Source organism: Nelumbo lutea, chromosome 1, assembly GCF_056320005.1.
Source record: "Nelumbo lutea isolate HS-2025 chromosome 1, American lotus-T2T, whole genome shotgun sequence".
Classification (NCBI taxonomy): Eukaryota; Viridiplantae; Streptophyta; class Magnoliopsida; order Proteales; family Nelumbonaceae; genus Nelumbo; species Nelumbo lutea.
This window is the reverse complement of record NC_142684.1, coordinates 35,737,905-35,758,155: the sequence shown is the minus strand read 5'-3', so window position 1 is coordinate 35,758,155 and position 20,251 is coordinate 35,737,905. Positions and strand designations below refer to the sequence as shown.

Sequence of the window (20,251 nt, the reverse complement as noted above, 5' to 3'; positions counted from 1 at the left end):
AGGTCGGTGAAGTCGATGCATATCCTCCACTTTCCATTGGCCTTTTCACCATCACCACGTTGGCCATCCAATCAGGGTATTTGACTTCCCGAATGAAATCGGCATCGAGTAACTAGCTTTTTGCAGATCGGGGATGGACCTATAAGGGTGGCCACTAGGGCTTTGCACATCAGGCCCTCAGAGGATCCATGCAACATCACCTGAGCCTTTATCACCTCAATGTGGTCGACGGGATCAGTATTCCCGTCGTACTTGTCGAGCTGAGGTGTCTGCCACCCTATGGGAGGCACCTCGTCCATGATCTCTTGGGTGAATGATGGTTCCTTAGCGGTTGGCGCGGCTGGTTGCACTAGCTGATCTATAGTCGGCGTTGTGCTTCTCTGTTATTGGCTGCGCTCTAACTCTTCCAAGTTTTGTCGAATGTCTCAAATTTTTGCATTTATGTTATCCAGGACTGCGGTATGTGCTGCTTTCTCCTTCTTGGGTCGTGCAGAGCAGTCTTTCACCGAGTTGGACTCTGCGACGAAGACCATGTGAGGTGGCATCCGTCTGTCGAGCCTCTCTTTGGTGGGGATTCACGTGGTTTGGTGCGTCCTGGTGCGGTTATCAGGCTCGCGGGAGCGGGCCGTGCAGGCTGACCTCCTTGATGTGTCTTGCTTCTCACGCTCGGACCACATTCCCCTCCTTTTCGACCGATGCGTTTTGGGGTCCTTGGGATGAGGATCATCCTTCGTACGCATTGGGGTGTAAGGGGGGACAACCTGGTTGGGCGGTGTTGCGGATCCTAGTGTTTGCATCATCTTAAAGATCTTATCGACCTTCTCTTGCATTGCTTAGAACTGTATAAGATCAACCACAACTGGAGGCTGTGGAATTTCTTGATGCGGAGGGCTGCGATGCTGAGATTCTCAAGATGGGGATCGGCCTGTTGATCACTCGGACTAGTTCTTGGGCATCTTGATCGCTTTCTTGATTGCACGGTGAGGAAGGAAAGATTTTTGGGAAATGCTTTTTGTGCATTTCCCACAGACAATGCCAATCAGATGTTGCTCAATCCGAGGTGGTGCACGAACTGAGGAGAGCAACCAAGTAGTCATTGCCAACAAGGCGGTGGCAAGCTACAAGGATGAGGCCACACTTCAAGACCTGTGATCAAGAAAGGAGAAGTCAGAGGCCTGAGGAGTTATCCCCGGGTAGGTACTCCAATGCTCAAGTCAGTAGGAGGTGATGGGTATCTGGGCCGAGCTATAGGGATGCTAGTCTGAGCAAAATAGTAATGTGGGTGTCAAAAGTTGGAATCCCTTACCTTGAGCGGGGAGTGCCTCTTTATAACTGAAGATCCGTGTCCTGGTCGGATTGGGCTTTCGAGGTTGTTGGGATGAGCTTTACCGCCGAGGTCCTCGGACTAGAGTCCTATTCTCCAATGGAGTTGTCTTCCTCTCTCCTCTTATCTGTAGTTGTGTTTATCCGCATGTGACTGAGGGGATAAGATGGGGGGCCACAATTAGCGTAGCACGGTCGACCTATCTCGACGTGGCTGGGCTATACCATCATAGCCAAGCTATGCTGACGTGGTTGGGTTAACCGGGCGATGACTGAGTGGCCACGTGTCTCTCAGGACCAGCTCAACAATGACCCAAACAGAAACAATAATGTACTTTTACTCATTTACAAAAAATGTATCTGCACATAAATTTGATTGGAGCTAAGGGCATACATTATCTAACAAATCCATTCCTATCCTATTCTACAAACATATATGGCCTCTTAGTTTTGAAGTTAGAACCAATGAGTCGACCACATGGAGTAAGGTCGAAGAATGAACATTCATTAAATTGATGTAGATCAAGTGAAGGCTCACAATAGACTAACCTCAACATTCAACAATGATGCTTGGAAATATATTGTTGAGAAATTTAACAACACACACAACAAGGCATATGCCCGCGACCAATTCAAAAAACAAATTCCATTACTAAAGCGTTCCTTCCAATTCATTTGTCATATAAATTGTAAAATTTAGATGTTTACGATCAACTGGGTAGATTCTTCATAAACTATATATGAGATACATAGAATCAAAAAGTGTGGTGTGGACTGGTCCACACCACGCCTACAGAACACCACTATGGGTGTGGACTAGTCCTGTCTACACATTTTGTCCATAGTTCAGAACAAATATGAATTGTGGTATGGTGTATATTGGTCCCTGCTACAAGGTGTTGTGTGGACTAGTCCACCCCAACCAGTTTCTCATCCACACTACAAAACACCCCCTTGGTCACATATTTTGTGCAAGAACATGCTATATTCACAATCAATCACGTACTGTGCATATAGATCCGGGGAAAATAAATCTAGCGAGCAACTATTTGAATTAAGGGTTAGTTTGTTTTTTGTATTTTGAGAGGGACAAGTAGGTTAAAAGACTTTTAGTTCCCGTTGACTAAAAAAACCCATGTTCTATTTTTAGATTTATGTGGGTTTTATGAAAAACTTAATTTTACTTGAATTTTTTAGGAAGCTTGTGGGCCAATTCATTCAACTATACTCAGAACTAGAGCTGATGTCCCTTTCCAAAATATTAGAAAGAAACTCAAGTAGTCCAAATACATATGCGAGTGAGAGATAAAGCTTTCTTAGCTAAAACATGAGCCGTACAATTCTCACTATGGGGAATAAAAGCAACTGAGCAAGAAGGAACGCTACCAATGAGAGTCCTGCAATCGGCTAACATAGTGTGCAACCACCATGGTTGAACAAAAATTGAAGAAAATTCTTAGCATTGCCTTCAATGATCGAAGAGAAAAGAAGTAATTCTTCAGCAAAGAGCAAATCATGAAGAAAAGCTCAGGATTCAGATTCCTCAACAATACGATATTTAATAGGAATGCCTATAGCATAAAGAAACTAACCACAATGGTCTCTAGCAACCAAACCAACAATAGGAGTAGTAGAAGACATCGCTTTATCCACATTAATTTTAACCACTCTAATTGGAGATTGACACCATAATCTGTGAAGTGGAACAAGGGAAGGTGTAGGCAAGGTTTAAAATTTTGATACGATATGCCTGATACGGAGTGTATCGTATTATATCTTTGAAAAACATATACGAGATACGCATGTAAATCGGACATCTCATCTTTTTTTCATGTGTATCAGATCGTATCGGGGCGTATCGAGTGTATCGGGGTGTATGGGTAGCGTATCGACAAAAAGATACAACTAAAAACTAAAAAAAAATAAATAAAAGGGGGACAACAAGCTTCTTTTCCTTGAAATAAGCCTTCTTTAACACTCAAATGACTCTAAAACTTCAAACCTTATTCCTAGAGTAGAAACAAATGTGAATTATTATTTTTTTTGAAGATTTTTCAAATTTTGAAAAAATATGGCAAAAATAGGTAAGTTTTTTCAATTTTTTTTATAATATCTTGTGTTTTCTTGAATGTTTAAATTTATGTTGATCTACATTTCTTACATTCAAAATCACACTTTTTTTTTGTATTATCAGTATATTTATGGAAATTTCATGAAGATATTTGGGGAAAATATAAATTAACAAAAAAAATTTGAAAATTTAATTTTTTCTCAGCATATAAAGACTAAATATGTTTTAGATCTATGGATTTATCTATCATTTCCAAGGTTCAAAGTATCAGAAAGGTAATTTTAAGAGACGTATCGAGATATGCTTTGGAAACGTATAGATACGAACGAAAAATCAAGATACACATGGATACACTAGAAAAAAAAAATCCTTAAAAAATATGAACAACAATAAAAATGAGATTTATGTGATTATAACTAATTTATTTAAACATAAAAACCATTCTTTAATGAATTATATAAAGTATCGGGATAAAATTAGTAACCATTGAAAAATAATAGAAGAACTAAAATGTATGTGTGTGTATATATACTAATATTTATTAGTTAATATTTTTTTGAAGCCATTTATTAGTTAATATTTATTATATATAGATTTGGATAATATCTATTATGTATACAATTTAATATATATCTTAATTTTTAATAAATAAATATAATTTGCATTCATCTTATTATTATATAAATGTTAATAGTCAAATTTTAGCATTTGTTGGAAAACATCCACCAGGGCAAGAAAGATTACTTTAAGTATAAAAAACCTGTTGTTTTAATCAATTAATGTTGGCATAATGGTTAATTAATTATTGTTGCAAGGAAATGACTTGGGTTCGAAACTTATTACCTTCGATTTGTGATTTTTATCAAGTTATTTGAATTAAATAACATTTAATGACATATTAAATGCTGTAATTAAAGGTAACTTAAATGAGCATTTAATTAAATAATATTAGCATTTAGTGACGTTTCAAACTTAAAGGCTTAATTAAAATTGATATTAATGAGATAGAAAGAAGAGATGAATTAATTTAAATCAAAAAATGAGAGGAAAATTAAAATTGGCTGATACATAATGCGTATCAAATTGTTTCGGGATCAGTTCGATACAGATGAAAAAATACGAAACCATCCCATTATACATGCTCTATGTATCGGAATTCTTTCGAAATGATACATATCAACCTTGATCATATCCATAGAGGAATTGAAATATTGTCTTTAATATTTTTTTTGATTTTTTATATTTTTAGAATTAAAAAATAAATAATAATTAATTATAATTTATCATTTGACCACAAAAATTTAATATATTATAATTCTATGGGTGATTTATCATATCCACAAACCAATTGAAATTTCTTTAATAATTTTTTTTATTTTTAAAATTAAAAAATGGTAATTATTTAATTATATTTTATTATTTGATCACAATGATTGAATATATTATAATTCTTTGAATGATCTATCATATCCACAAAGAAATTGAAATTTCTTATTTAATAACTATTTTTTGAATATATTATATAATGTTTATGTATTTTTGATAAATTTTTAAATAAAAATAAATAATAATTATTTAAATAATAAATAATTATTAATTATATTTTCACTTAGAATTTGTGCCAATGCATGTTTTATGATTGGATAGGAGAGTTGGATTTTTCCTATCCCATAAAACATTAAAACAAAGATTTATAATTTAAAAATTATAATTAATCATAGGATTTTTAGTGAAATTACAATTAACTACAATATGTTTCTTCATAAAACTATTAAAATATATTAATTTAATGTATATACATATCATTATGGTCTTATATTTAGTGTTATTGATATATTTTATGATTTATTAAAACATTTATAGTGTTTCCAAGTGTATCTGTATATCTTAATTTTTCTCCGATACGCATGCATATTTAAGGCATATCCCGATACGTCTCTTAAAATTGACTTTCCGATACACTTGGTGTTTTCAATACTTTGAACCTTAAGCTGATTTAATAAGCCACGACTAGAGGTGGTGAGAAAGGAAATGGTGGTATTAGCCTTGTAGATAATATTCCCTCCCTCTAGCTTGCGAAATGTGCTTCACATAGATACTGCCTTTGAAAAAAGAAGCATTTCTCAACGATCTTAACATAGATACTAATGGCCTCAGAGAATCTATGTAGACTCTCCTGGGCAGGGAGTAACTATTTAACGCAAATGAATAATTTAATGGAAGGGGTGAAATTATTCAAAGCCCTAAAACTTGTTCATGTTAAATCAGCAAAAATATAATTACTAGAGAAGATGGTTGAGAAGTCCTCAAAACCTTCATAATGTTCAAGTAGGGGAAGCTCATAACATGGCTCAGCAGTGATAGAGTGGCTAGAGACTGTCAACAGTGACGAAGAAGGGGAAGCTCATAACGTAATTTCACTTGTCGATTATTGTTTTCTTTATGATCTTCACTGGTTTATCCAACTAATGGAGTTTCGTCTATGTTGACCAAGGTTTTGATTTCGAAAGAGAAAGCGGAGAGGGTGGATTCCATTAAACCAATGTTGAATTCAATGGAGGATGGAGAAATTAGTATCTCGGCCTACGACACTGCATGGGTGGCTCTAGTCGAAGATATTCATGGAAGTGGTGTTCCTCAGTTCCCTTCTAGCCTTTGGTGGATCGTCGAAAATCAGTTCCCAGATGGTTCTTGGGGTGACCGTGGGATGCTCTCTGCTCACGATCGGATACTAAACACTTCGGCTTGTGTGGTTGCATTGAAATCATGGAACGTATACCCAGAGAGATGGGAGAAAGGTATGACAAAATTAATTAAATACCGATTGATCATCAGTTGTACATATTATCAGTTCATCAATTGAATGTGATAATTATATAGGCTAATTAATTAAGATGGGTTTTGCTTTGGCTTACTAGGAATGTTATTCATTCGGGAGGATATGTGCATGCTCGAAACTGAAAATGCAAAGAACATGCCGATAGGCTTTGAAATTGCTTTCCCCTCTCTTATTGAAATTGCTAAAAATCTGGATTTGTAAGTTCCAGATGATTCTGCTTTCATGCAAGAGATATATACCAAGCGGAACGCCTCGGCTTTCTGCTTTCATGCTTTCCCTTCTGTTATTGAAATTGTTTTTTCTCAGTACCTAATGTCTATCCTGTCGACTAGTTTGAACATATTTGGGCTGTTGATCGGTTGGAACACCTCGGCATTTCTCGATATTTCCAATCAGAAATTAAAGAATGCCTCAATTATGTCTACAGGTGTCGATATTCGGCGTCGACCGGCGGAACTCGAAAGAGTTAAAAGGGTTTGAAATGGCGTCAGGGGGCTTACACTCCGGTGGGTTTCAGGCCTGAGAATGTTAGAAAACGAATGAAAAAAAAAAAAGATAAAAAATGAGAAAAACTTACAGAACATTTATCTCCTGCCAGTATGGCTGTCCGTGTTGGCTGGCGGAACTCAAAAGGGTTAATCTCCGGTGGGTGGGTTACAAAAGGGGGCGCTAAGGGTTTCAGTTCGACAGTAGAATGGGAGAAGAAACTCTTTTGGGTAGGAAGGAATTAACGGGCGTGTTTGAAACGGCGTGAAATGGAGTCCGCACGCGTCGTGCCTAGTGCACATGCATCATGACACGCATCACACCTAGGTTCCGTGGGACGTTTTTGAGGGGCAAGTCTGTGGGGGGCAGATGCGAACCCTGGTAACAAGCATTTGAATTTATATATTTGAAAATGGTGTGATAAGCATTGTCCTTTGCGATCTTCCCCAACTCCTAGCCAACTTATAAACATATATGAAATACCTATCTCAAAGTTTATCTACATCACTGACACTCAACAATAAAGCTCAATTTTATTACTAGCGTGTCTAAAGAAAAAGGATTTATCTGATGTCTGGCTTTGGAAATCATCAAATGATTTAGTAACAAGTTTAAATAACAATAAGCAGTAGCAGCAGCAGCTCCAGATTCCAGTGGAATAAATATGCATGCTGTTATTGAGAGAAGAAAAGAGAAAAATAACAGCTGAGGCCACGATATCAACAAAACATCGTTTACATAATAACCATGGTCCAGCATGTTACAAGATGATGAAGGGATTAGGTCAATCAATGTGACCTGACAAACCAGTAAAGCAATCTTCAGATGCCACATTGAAAGATATCTGCCACTTATTGTTGCCTATCACTTGCCTTTCTCCATGATCAACTCATTATGGCGCATTTTTCTCTATGGTTTAAAGAGTAATCTGGCGGTAATGCTTTCCATTAATCTTCAATTAAAATGGATTCTGCCAATGTTATCTCCAAGGGCAAACCAATGAGGTGCACCATGAAATAGCCATGGGATGTGATGCGTTCTAATACGCCCATGGAAACTAATACGGAGTAAAGAAAATTGGCAAACCATGCTTTGTATATGTGCTACTAGACCTATTCTGTAGGCACAGGCTGAGAACTGAGGAGCCTTTCCACTTCGTCATTAGCCTCTGCTTGCATTCTCCAACGCTGCAAGGTTAAATGGACATACAATGTTAGCAAAATAATATTTAGTTATGGAATCATGTCCCAACCAAACTGGACTCATCACTTGGAAATCTTGAGTTTATTGTTAAAAAGAAAAAAAAAAAAAAATCAAAAACCTTGAGAACTGAGAAGCAAACTAGAGGAACCAATAGATAAGACTAAACAATTTAGACAAAAGGTAAAACCTAGGACTCGAAAACTGAAATTTAATAAAAAAAGACACTTTCCAGGTGAAGGAGTTTTCTTTACCAATCAAAATAAGTAAAAAGATATAAACAAAGCTTCAGATTTTTGCATCTTAAGCAATCTCAAAATTTTCATTTTAATTTATAAGTTTTGTAAACTTGAACTCAATCAGGCCATTTCAGTGTTCTTGCAACAAGTTCTAAACTCAAAGGTCCCAAATAACTAGGGCATGCCTCTTCAAGGTTTTCTAGCTCCATGATTTGCTGTATCTGCTCTGCAATACACTCCTGCACAAAATTGTTGAAGTTTACTAGGCAGGACAAATATATGATGAGATGTTATTTTATTTGTATTATAAAGTAGTGGTACATACCGCATTACTCACTGCTTCAGCAGCAAGAACATCAGAGTCCATTTCTACCTCAATCTCAATCATTGAAGATATCTACCAAACCAAATAGCAATTATTTTCAATCAAAAAAAGAAAATGGCTGAAAATGCACTATGAAGAGGTACTTTTATCCTTAAAAACGTACTCTTGCATAGCTATCAATCAACTCAATCCGTCCCATTATAGAAGTCTCCAAACTTTGACGTACCCTTTGCACTCTGCTTCTCCGAGCACTAAAAAAAATGGTTGTTTAATGAAGAGACCTTGAAATCTAATCCTCTTTATTGTTATGAATATAATTTGATCAAAAGACTAATGGATAACAATCTTATTAATCAAACAATGATCTTAAAGATGACAGAGGTGTTCAAGGGTTTTACCGATAAGAAGGTTCTCCCACCGCTAAAATTTTATTCTCCAATTGGCACATCCGAGCCAACATCCAAACCTATAAAGGAAACCTTTATTATAGAACCTGAATTTAGGTAGCTCTCCCTATAAGAGCAGGATCTAAATATCCATGCTAATGTTTGTAAAAGTGATCTGCAGGATAAATAATCAATGGTGACTGGTGGGTTTTGGGTCCCCAAGGATGAATTTTTGTTGTAAAGCCTTGTACCATTTGCAGTTCTGAATTTACAATCAATATGTAAGATGTGGTTGATGTCAATTTAGTAGTCACTGTAATTAGGGTTCACCCCTACCCTTATTTTCTTTTAAAAAGAAGTTTCTTATAGAAATAAAGGTATTGCCATACAAGCAGAGGAACTGGACCAATCTTTTCTCCAGTTCGACTCAGTCTCCAGCACTAAAAGTCAAGATGTTTTTAACCATCCGGTTAATTGCCACCTTCTACTAACTACAACAATTATGAAGAATGATCCAAGTTAACATTTTATATCTAGATTTGATCTTGATGTTCCTAAAGAGATAGCAACGATTGTCCTTATTGAATGGTATGTTCTAGTCTGACGTTAATGTACATACACGTGTATGCCATATTGGTATCTTTATATATGGAGATTCCTAGTGAAAATCCGTAGTTTATATGTAAGATTGAATTTAACCTTGAATGAAACAATGGTGAATGGAAACAGATAATGATGATCAAAGAGAATGCGTTTCAAAATCCTTGATTCTTTTTTCTTTTTATATTTTCTTCTAGTCATCATATATAGCTACTTATATGTTTTCAGTCTACATACACTAATCAAATATTAAAACAATTGAACCTGTTGCTAAACTAGTCATCATATATAAGCTACGCATGTGTTTTCAATCTACATACACTAATCAAATATTGGAACAATTGGACCCGTTGCTCAACTAGTCCATCATATATAAGCTACTTATATGTTTTCAGTCTACATACAAACTGTAGTGAGAATGGGCCCTAGTGTTCTTTATTTCTTTTAAGTAGTGTTTAAAAGTTATGTTTCTTAATTATGGGCCTTATGGGGCTTCTTTTATTTTCTTTAATTATTTCTTTAGTGCTGGCCGCCCCATTAAGGGCATCCAAGTAATCGTACTCAAACGTAGAATTATTAATAAAAGTGATGAAAGGGGGCTAGAGAGAGATGTTCGAATTCTTCTTTTCTCTCTTCCCTTCTTTTCTTCTTCCACAACCTATTGCTGAAACTTCTCTTCTTCTTTCTCTTTCTCTCTTTTCTTCTTTTCTTGCATTATCTGAATTACCATAGGAGTAATTTTCAACTTGGTATCAGAGTGGGTGGGTTCTCACTTTCGACTTTTTTCTCCCTTTTTTGCCCATACATAGTATGTTTGAAGAACTGATCAGTTGATCAATCAATTACTTATGCAGCCCAGTTAGGAAGGTTTTTGAAGAGTTTTGTGGAGGTTTTTCATCCTTAGTTGAAACTTAGGGTAGGTTCTTGGAGATTGTTCTCGAAAACCCTAGATAACTGGAGAAACCTTGTTACAGGTCGTAGAGACAGTTTGAACCGAGCACTTGGGGACCAGAGGTAAGCCTTTTGATTTTTATCAAGACTGGTTTTGGTTGGATTGAATTCTGGAACCTCTGGAAGGGGTGGTTGAAGTTTCTCTCTTTCTCTCCATCCCGCAAGACCCTATGAAACCCTAATTTTAGGGGGATGAGAAGTTCTTCTTTGCTTAGAACAGTAAATTTAGCCTAGTAAAGCCCTAATTTGACTTTCGTTTGCATCTGTTTACTCAATGGAGCAAATTGGAGGAGAGACTAAATATTCTGTAGATTCTGGATTTAGACATAGGGGGTTAATGGAGAATCTTTTTGGGGCTGTGACTACTATGAAGTTAAATGGGACCAATTATTTAGCTTGGTCTCAATCTATTAATATACATGTGTGTAGTAAAGGAAAATGGGGTTATATTACTAGGAGCAAGAAGAAACCGGAAGAGGATGATCGTACCTATGAAAGGTGGATATAGGAAAACTACAAAGTAGTGGGTTAGTTAGTGAATTCTATGCAACCACACATTAGTCAGCATTACCTGTGGATTGAAATTGCAAAAGAAGTGTGGGATAATGTCACAGAGACCTATTCCCAAAAGCTTAATGTTGCCTGGGCCTACAAATTGAAGCATGATGTGAATAATCTTAAACAGGGGGAGAAGCCCTTAGTAGTCTATTTCTCTATGCTGAAATCTCCTTGGCAAGAGATTAGTCTGATGGAGACTATTGTTTGGGGTTGCACAAAGGATGCTGAAACATATAGAAGGTTGGTGGAGAGAAATCGGGTCTTTGAGTTCCTCATCGGACTCAACTCAGAGTATGATATTGTGAGATAGAATGTTTTAGCAAAGGATGAGGTGACTTTGTCTCAGGCATAAACTATGGTGAGCAGTGAGGAGAGTAGAAAACAGATTCAGTCTATTGAGTTGCAGGTTGATCACTATGCTAATGTGGGGATGAAGCCAAAGGTTAGCACCGGGAAGAAAGATGTTATTTGTGAATGTTGCAAAAAGCCTAAACACACTAAAGACACATGTTGGAAGCTGCATCCAAAGCTCGTTTCTACCGAATTCAAGAAAGAAAATGGTGAGAAAAGGGTTAAAGTTGGAAAATGTGGAAATGCAAATGTAGTCACCTCTTCACAAGGTGAACAAGGACAAGGTGGAGAGAAATCAGTGGGAGAACAACTTGCAGCTACTAGGGTCGAATATGAGAAGTATGGCCGAATCATCAGTCACTTAGAGTCCACTGCTATAGCTCCTTTAGAGACTATTCCTTCCTTTGCATATGCTCACTCAGGTATTCGTGCTACTGCACATCATGCTTCTGTCTTAGGTATAAAACCCTTTCGATAATTGATTGGTGCTTTTGACCATATGACCAGTGTTTCACAGTTATTCACCTCTTACCAACTTCTTTCTGGCCGGGATAAGATATCCCTTGCTGATGGCTCCCTAGCCCCTATCACGCGAAAGGGAGACATTAAGACCTCTAATGCCTTGACCTTATCATCTATTCTTCATGTACCTAAACTTAATACCAATTTCCTTACAATTAGTAATTTGACTAAATCCTTGAATTGCAGTGTGACCTTTTTTTCCTTACAATTAGTCTACTAGTCGTATTATGTTATGTCATAGTCGTTTGGGTCATTTGTCCTTTTCTTCATTGAGTCAGTTGTTTCCAGAGTTATTTAAAGGAATTAGTCTATCGAGTCTTCATTGTGAGTCTTGTGAGTTCTTAAAGCATTGTAACAACACTTCTCCTTCAAGAAAGGCGCAAAATTACAAAAAGAAGCTAGAAGATAAAAAAAGTCAAAAAATTCCAAAAAATTTTTAAAAAATGCAAAAAAAAAAATATTAAGCATAACGTTAATAAAATTATAAACTTAAATTTTAAAATAAATGATTTAAAAAACTTATTATCTAAAATTAAAATACAGAAACATAGCATGTAAAGTGTATTCAAATGAAAATTTAAAAATAAAAGCAAACATATAAAGCATTTTCAAGCATGTAAAACCCATAATCTCTTTTGTTCCTTAATTGCATTGCTTCAAGTAGTTAATGTGATGTAAAACATATTGCATTCTTGATTCTATGAGTCACATTTGTAGCACGCCCCTCGAGGCAAGCCCGAACAAGTTATGTTAGGGTCTAAAATTCTTATTTCTCACATAATAAATAATGATTTTACAACTTTCATTGCCTTTTAAGAAGATATTTTATTGCAATGAATGAATGAACATAAGTAAATAGGGGGTTCTCGGAGCTTTGGTAACATAGACTCATTCAAGCTTGCCTCGAGGGGTGTGATAGGGGGTCCGGGGGCGGAGCCCCCGACCTAGTTGTTAGACTCAAGAAACAACAAAAAGCACAAAATTTTAAAAAGGCGCACACCTGGGCTGAGGTGCAAGGCGCATCAGGTGGACACCTAAGCGCACCAGGCGCGCACCTTTTGAAAGAGATGCGCCTAGGACCTGGGCGAGGCGCATACCCCAAAATGTGCCTCGCCTGTGTGAGGTGCGCCTTTTAAATCATTGGCCCACACTCCACAACAAAATGGAGTAGCAAAGAGGAAAAACAGACACATTGTAAAAATTGCAAGGAGAATTCTCTTTACGACCCATGTTCTTATGAAGTTTTGGGGTGATGCAGTTTTAACAGCTACATACCTTATTAACCGCATGCCATATCGAGTCTTGGGGTTAAAATCTCCCTTTGGAGTCCTCTTTCCTAATGCTGAGATTTTCTCTATTCCTCTGAGAGTCTTTGGTTGCACTTGTTATGTCCATATTCCCAGTTCCAAAAGACACAAGTTTGACCCCCAGGCTCAGAAGTGTATCTTCCTTGGTTATGCATCCACACAGAAAGGGTACTATTGTTTTGATCCCATTTGCAGAGTCAATTCCTTTTTATAGCCATCCTTCTGAGGGGGAGAGATCTCTCGAGTTGTTTTCTTCATCCCTTCCTTTGCCAACTCCAGTTGAGTCTTGTGCCGAGCCCTCCATAGTTACCCCCATTCCCGTGGAGGGATCTTCTCCTTTGAGGTCTTCCACTCCTACTCCTCCCCCTCCTCCTACTAGTCCTCCAATTGTTTCTACTCATCCTATTCTCCTGAGGTGGTACCAACGACAAAGGCTAAGGCAAACACAGATTGATCCCACACCTCTAGTTGAGACTTAGATGCTCTCGATTATTAAAGAAAGGACATGCCCATCACCTCCTCCACCAGCACCCTTGTTTCCAGACCTTGACCTACCCATTGCTTTGAGAAAAGTTAAGAGGAAATGTACAACTCATTGTATTTCCAAACACCTTTCCTACAGTTTGTTGTCCCCATCCTACTATGCCTTTCTAGCCTCCTTTTCCTCTCAATCCATCCCAAAGTCTGTTTCAGAAGCCTTAACCACACCTGATTGGAGGGATGCTATGAGTATTAAAATAGAAGCTCTTCATAAAAACAATACCTGGGATATTGTTGACTTGCCAACTGGGAAGGAACTTGTTGGGTGCAAATGGGTTTTCACTATCAAGTATCGTGCAGATGGGTCAATTGAGAGGTATAAGACTCGGCTTGTTTCCAAAGGATATACCTAGGTATATGGGATAGATTACACTAAGACCTTTTCTCCAATTGCTAAATGACTTTGGTGAGTGTTCTTTTATCCTTAGCCGTGAGCTATGATTAGCCTTTGTATCAATTTGATCTTAAGAATGCATTCCTGAATGGTGATCTCACTAAAGAGGTATATATGTCCCTTCCTCTTGGTATATATGGCAAGGAAATGCAGGGTAAGGTGTGTAAATTGAAGAAATCACTTTATGGCCTAAAACAATCTCTACGTGCTTGGTTTGACAGGTTTAGGGCTGCTCTTGTTTAATTCGGCTACACTCAGACTTAATCAGATCATACCCTCTTTGTTAAGAGAAAAGGCACTCTAGTGACATTCCTTATAGTTTATGTAGATGATATTATGGTTACTGGCAGTGATACAGAATAAGTTAGTGCTCTCAAGAAGTTTCTCAGTTCTGAATTTGAAATTAAAGATTTAGGGGAGTTGTGGAATTTTCTGGGCGTTGAGGTTGCTAGGTCCAAAGAAGGTATCTTTATTTCTCAATGGAAGTATGTGCTAGACCTTTTTACTGAGACTGGAAAACTTGGTGCTAAACCTACCTCTACCCCTATTGATGTGAATCATAAACTCTCAGCTAATGATGGAGAACTTTTAGCTGACAGGGGAGCGTTTTAGATATTACTAGGGAAACTTCTTTATCTATATATGACTCGCCAGACATTTCATATCCTGTGAGTGTCATCAGCCAGTTCATGCATGCTCCTAGAGACACACATATGGCTGTTGCAGAAAGGGTGTTATGCTACCTTAAGGGAACCCCCGAGGAGGGTATATTATTTGCTAAACATGGACACAAGAAGGTAGAAACATATACAGATGTTGATTGGGCAGGAAATGTAGATGATTGGAGATCCACATTAGGATATTGTGCTATGGTAGCCGAAAATATTGTTTCCTGGAGAAGCAAAAAGCAATTAGTAGTTGCTAGATCTTAAGTTGAGGCAGAGTCTAGAGCTATGGCCCATGGTTTTTTTGAGTTGTTATGGCTTAGATCTCTCCTTAATGAGATGGGTGTTTCATGTGACGAGCCGCTGATGTTGTATTGTGATTACCAAGTTGCTATTAACATTGCTCACAACCCAGTTCAGCATGATAGAACTAAGCACATTGAGGTAGATAGAAACTTTATACGGGAGAGAGTGGCTTCAGGAGAGGTGTGCCTACCTTTCATTGCATCAGAAGAGCAATTAGCAGATTTTCTAACTAAGGGAGTCCCAAAGGCAAAGATTCAACATTATGTAAGCAAGCTGGGCATGATTGACATCTATGCTCAGTTTGATAGTGTAGTGAGAATGGGCCGAATGGGCCCTAGTGTTCTTTATTTCTTTTAAGTAGTGTTCAAAAGTTATGTTTCTTAGTTATGGGCCTTCTTTTATTTTTTGTAATTATTTCTTTAGTACTGGCTGCCCCATTAAGGGCATCCAAGTAATTGTACTCAGACTTAGAATTATTTATAAAAGTGATGAAAAGGGGGCTAGAGAGAGAGGTTCGAATTCTTCTTTTCCCTCTTCCCTTCTTTTCTTCTTCCACAACCTATTGCTGAAACTTCTTTTCTTCTTCTTTCTTTCTCTCTTTTTCTTTTCTTGCATTATCTGAATTACTGTAGGTGTAATTTTCAACTCAAACTATGCAGCCAAAGTTTGGATTAGTTGACTATCTAGAGTTTTGATGACTCTTGTGCCTGACTAGACCACTAATTGGGTGATGAACCCTAGTTGGACAACTTGGTTATATGCTTTTCTTCTTTTGTTTTGGCTTTAAAAAGATACTTAAAGTTATGTGTGCTATGTACAGGTGAAGTATGAGATAACACGATTCAAGTGAAAGCTGATCTGTCAAGCTGACCGGTCATTTCTTAGGTGTTGACCAGTCAATGCTTCACAGTTCAGCTGCCTTGGCTGCAGTGGTTCATTACAGCATCACATACCAAAAATTCCCCAGATCACCACCCTCAATGTTATAAAATTTCAAATGTACCCTTCTCTTTAATTTTTCATTGCATGTTTCAACTCAGTCTAAAAAGGAAGATAGTTGAATACACTTGCACAGATTTATTACCTCTTTCTCAGTGGATTCTCTTAGATCCTTAATGCGGTCCTGAAGTACATCATATTGAGATAAAAGTTGCTGCTTGATGGCAACTGCATCAACCATTCTCTCAGGAAGCTAGAACCATGCCAAAAGTATTGATACATAAGAAGAGATATTTATTCATCCATGTTGAATTTTTCTTGTGCTAAGCACTTCAAGAATTAAAAGTTAACAATAAGGTCTGACAGTTCTGATTAGTTTAACAAACAATAGCTGTTTTGATAGACAGTTATTTTTGAAAATTTTTTTTATGCTTAAAAAATGCACAGATACACAACAATCTTAGGTCAAAATCAACTAAATGATTTTAACCACCTGACACACAATCATTTACATAGCTAGAATGTATTTATAAAAATCCTGAGAAGAAACCCTTTCATCAAATCACTGCAACTGTATGTCCAGGCCAATTTCATCTCAGAGAACTCCTAGGTAGGACCACAGAAGTGTGCAAGGGGGGGGGGTGTGAAGGGATTACCCTGTGCACACATCATAAGCATGAAAAGAAGATTCCAGAGAGAAAATGGTTCTACGTACCCGACACAATTGTGGCAAAACTAAACCATTTACAGTAGTTCCAATGGCAAGCGATGCAACGGCAGTGGCAAAAATGAACTGGGGCAAGCTGGGATTTATCATCCCAGATGCAGCATCCCCAGTAGCCAGCACCACAAGAGCAGGAAAGAGGACAGAGGGACTAAGTAGAGATAAACTTCCATTCTTTATAGGGGCTCTTAGCAACTGTGATTCCTGTCCATTTGTGTGGTTTGTCAGACAAATAGGCTCTCCAGGGTTGAAACCAGGAACCTTTGGGTTAAGTCTAAGGGGACCTACATCCCGATAAATATTTGAAGGAGCTGCCAGAGAGATGGTTATTCTTTCTCCTTCTTGTGCAGGAAGTTCCACTGTTTTAGTAGCAAACCTGTATGTACGAGCATTTCCGGAAGGAGTTTGAACCTGAAATAGTGCAAAGGATTATCAGAAAAATAGATAGTATGGCTTGGCACTGTGCAGTGAAGCATATGCCTAAAAACGATTCTAAACCATCAACAGAATCACTGAACAATTTAACAGCTAGAACACCAGAATACCTGTATATGTTTAACGTACCCATGTCAAACATGCTAAGTACCTGATAGGAATATATTTTGTAGCAGAAACACTCCTAAAAATATTTAAGCTTTATATTTAATGGAGTAGAGTATGAAAAATTCGTTGGATGTTAGAAGTTTTATTATATCTGACAAGATCACTGAACACTTTGACAGCTAGAACACCAGAATACCTGTATATGTTTAACGTACCCATGTCAAACATGGTAAGTACATGATATCAGTGTTTTAAAAGTGCAAGGGCCAATTTGCACCTGAGACGCAAGGCGCAAGGCGAGGCACAAAATTACAAAAGCTAAAAATTAAAAAAAAAAGTCAGAAAATTAAAAAAAATGCAAAATATTCAAAAAATATTAAACATAATGTTAATAAAAAATATAAACTTAAATTTTAAAATAAATGTTTTAAAAAACTTATTATCTAAAATTAAAATACATAAACATAACATGAAAAGTGTATTCAAATGAAAATTTAAAAATAAAAGCAAACATATAAAGCATTTTCAAGCATGTAAAACCCACAATCTCTTTTTTCCTTAATTGCATTGCTTCAAGTAGCTAATATGATGTAAAACATATTGCATTCTTGATTCTATGAGTCACCTTTGTAGCACACCCCTCGATACAAGCCCGAGCAAGTTTATGTTAGGGTTTGAAATTCTTATTTCTCACATAAAAAATAATGATTTTATAAGTTTCATTGCTTTTTAAGAAGATATTTTATTGCAATGAATGAATGAATAACATTAGCAAATAGGGGGTTCTCGGAGCTTCGGTGAGAGAGTGAACAGGAGAAATAAGAATTTCAGACCCTAACATAGACTTGTTCGGGCTTGCCTCGAGGGGCGTGGTTGGGGGTCTGCCCCCAGCCCAGCCATTAGACTCAAAAGCAAAATGCGCAAAATTTTGAAAAGGCGCATGCCTGGGCTGAGGCGCAAGGTGCATGCCTAGGCGCACCAGGCGTGTGCCTAGGACCTGGGTGAGGTACATACCCTAAAATGCGCCTTGCCTGTGCGCCGGCCTAGGCGTGCCTTTTAAATCACTGCCTGATAGGAATATATTTTGTAGCAGGAACACTCCTAAAAATATGTAAACCTTATATTTAATGGAATAGAGTATGAACAATTCGTTGGATGTTAGAAGTTTTATTATATCTGACAAAATATGAGCATTGAAAAATGATGTTTAGCTTAAAAAATCTAGACACTGTAGCACGGTAATCAACATATTGAATGGGATATTTTTACTGGTTAATCTAAAGAAACAGAAAAACATCCCTGTTTCCCATATCTGTGTCCATTTCTGTATTCGTATCTGGGCTGTCTTAGTTTAACAGACAATTGATTGGCAATAGGAGAACATATTTTCAAGGGCAGATAGCTGAGGCTAGCTACCTACAAGGGGTACTTGGTACTTTATTGTGCACTTCTTATTTATACATTAATAAAATTTTAAATGTTACTGATAAAAAAATACTTAGAACACATTTTGCTACAAAAAAAAAGTGCTATAAACTAGAAGTCAGATATAATTGCATTGAAGTTTAAAAGATTGTGTTCAAAAGCTATTTTAGAGGCTTCAACAAATATACATGAAAAATAAAAGCATCAAACAAATTAGCTATCAAGAAAGTTTTTACCACAATAGAATGAACAGCAGCAGGAATGCTCTGTTTCATTACTTGCAGGAATCTTAGCCATCGTTCCCATGCTGGAATGTCCATGCTGCGTTCGTCAGGAGGAGATCCTTAGAGAAAGTGAATATCGCAGGATCAACACCATACACAAATACATCTTATGAGTGAAAACACAGAAGAATGGTATTAGTAACTATATTATAATAATATTGTATCACAGGTTATTCTAAAACAGTAAAGATTTTTTGGATCAACCAAAAAAAACATTAAACATTTTTTGCTGAAAAAAGGCGTTTGGCATTGCTGAAACATTTTTTGCTGAAAAACATTAAACAGTAAAACAGTAAGCACATTGCTTTGGCACCAAAACTAGACAAGATAAATCAAGGAAAGAAAATAAGGTGTTTGGCATGGCTATAGATTAAATGTCTCTGATTGTTACAAATGCTGGATCACATGATATATAAGCCACCAAACAGTAGGTTCTTTTAAAAAAAAAAAAACAGCTCAAACACCAAAGATACTAACTAGTGTTGGAATCCGGAAATTCATGTGATATGTTGCTTGCGCTTTACCATATTTGGGATCTTTGGAGAGTAGGCATTCTAATTCACAACTCTATAGAACTGACTTGGGTAAAAGTAAACAAACACTCCAGCAACATTGAAATGTGTCATATGGAAACACATCCAGTGGATAAATTTATCAATTGAGATTTGATTTTTTATAACAAGAAATACATTGAGTAATACAGTAATAGAAATAAAACCTGATTTCTTCTGATTCAATACTAACTACATCTCCAGAAACAAGCTCATACTTGTAGCGGCACTTGGAACAGGTTGCAATCTGCAAGACACACAAACATTTTAATGTCATAGAAAAATGTACAAGAAGCATAGCTGTCATCAGTATTATCATTGTCATCATCTTCCCCACCTATATTATCCCACTTAAACTGAATTAAAACAAAAAAAACTCCTTTTCTGCTCCAAGGCCACCACATCTTTTGTTAATGAACAAGCTACCAAATCTTTCTCCTACTATTAAAGACTTCAACTTGTTTTCTGTTAGAATGTAATGCTTGTACAAAATTACTCCATTATATCTATCCACATATATATATATATATATATATATATATATATATATATATTTGATAAGTCTACTCCATTGTAGACTAGAGTGGTTTGGGTTCAGTGTTTCATCCAAACACACACTGCGTGTGCTTTGGGTCTAACCCCAATAGCTAAGACAAGCTGCCCCAACTTCTTTAGCAGCACATTAGTGTCAGCCTTGGCAGGATAAACTCCCCAAGTCTATC

The 20,251-nt window shown here is 36.9% G+C and overlaps 1 protein-coding gene and 1 long non-coding RNA gene across 6 annotated transcripts in view; one reads left to right on the top strand and one right to left on the bottom strand.

Moving 5' to 3' along the window:
• Positions 1–5,613: 5,613 nt before the first annotated feature.
• LOC148874264 (uncharacterized) lies at positions 5,614–6,541 on the top strand. The gene is made up of 3 exons (XR_016105348.1): positions 5,614–5,805; positions 5,889–6,192; positions 6,313–6,541. It is a non-coding gene; the product is annotated as an uncharacterized LOC148874264 (long non-coding RNA).
• Positions 6,542–7,227: 686 nt separating this feature from the next.
• LOC148874263 (Pentatricopeptide repeat (PPR) superfamily protein) overlaps positions 7,228–20,251 on the bottom strand; it is a 28,632-nt gene continuing 15,608 nt past the window's right edge. For 2 of the 5 annotated variants that reach the window (XM_088965709.1, XM_088965713.1), the window contains exons 4-12: positions 19,697–19,776; positions 18,931–19,015; positions 16,718–17,137; positions 16,148–16,255; positions 8,882–8,949; positions 8,647–8,734; positions 8,484–8,555; positions 8,344–8,397; positions 7,228–7,906 (exon numbers count right to left, since the gene is read on the bottom strand). In XM_088965709.1, the coding sequence (XP_088821835.1) occupies positions 7,832–7,906; positions 8,344–8,397; positions 8,484–8,555; positions 8,647–8,734; positions 8,882–8,949; positions 16,148–16,255; positions 16,718–17,137; positions 18,931–19,015; positions 19,697–19,776 (1,050 nt within the window). In that variant the 3' untranslated portion in view covers positions 7,228–7,831. The remainder of the gene's footprint in view (positions 7,907–8,343; positions 8,398–8,483; positions 8,556–8,646; positions 8,735–8,881; positions 8,950–16,147; positions 16,256–16,717; positions 17,138–18,930; positions 19,016–19,696; positions 19,777–20,251) is intronic. The other 3 variants (XM_088965710.1, XM_088965712.1, XM_088965711.1) reach the window with 3 other exon arrangements.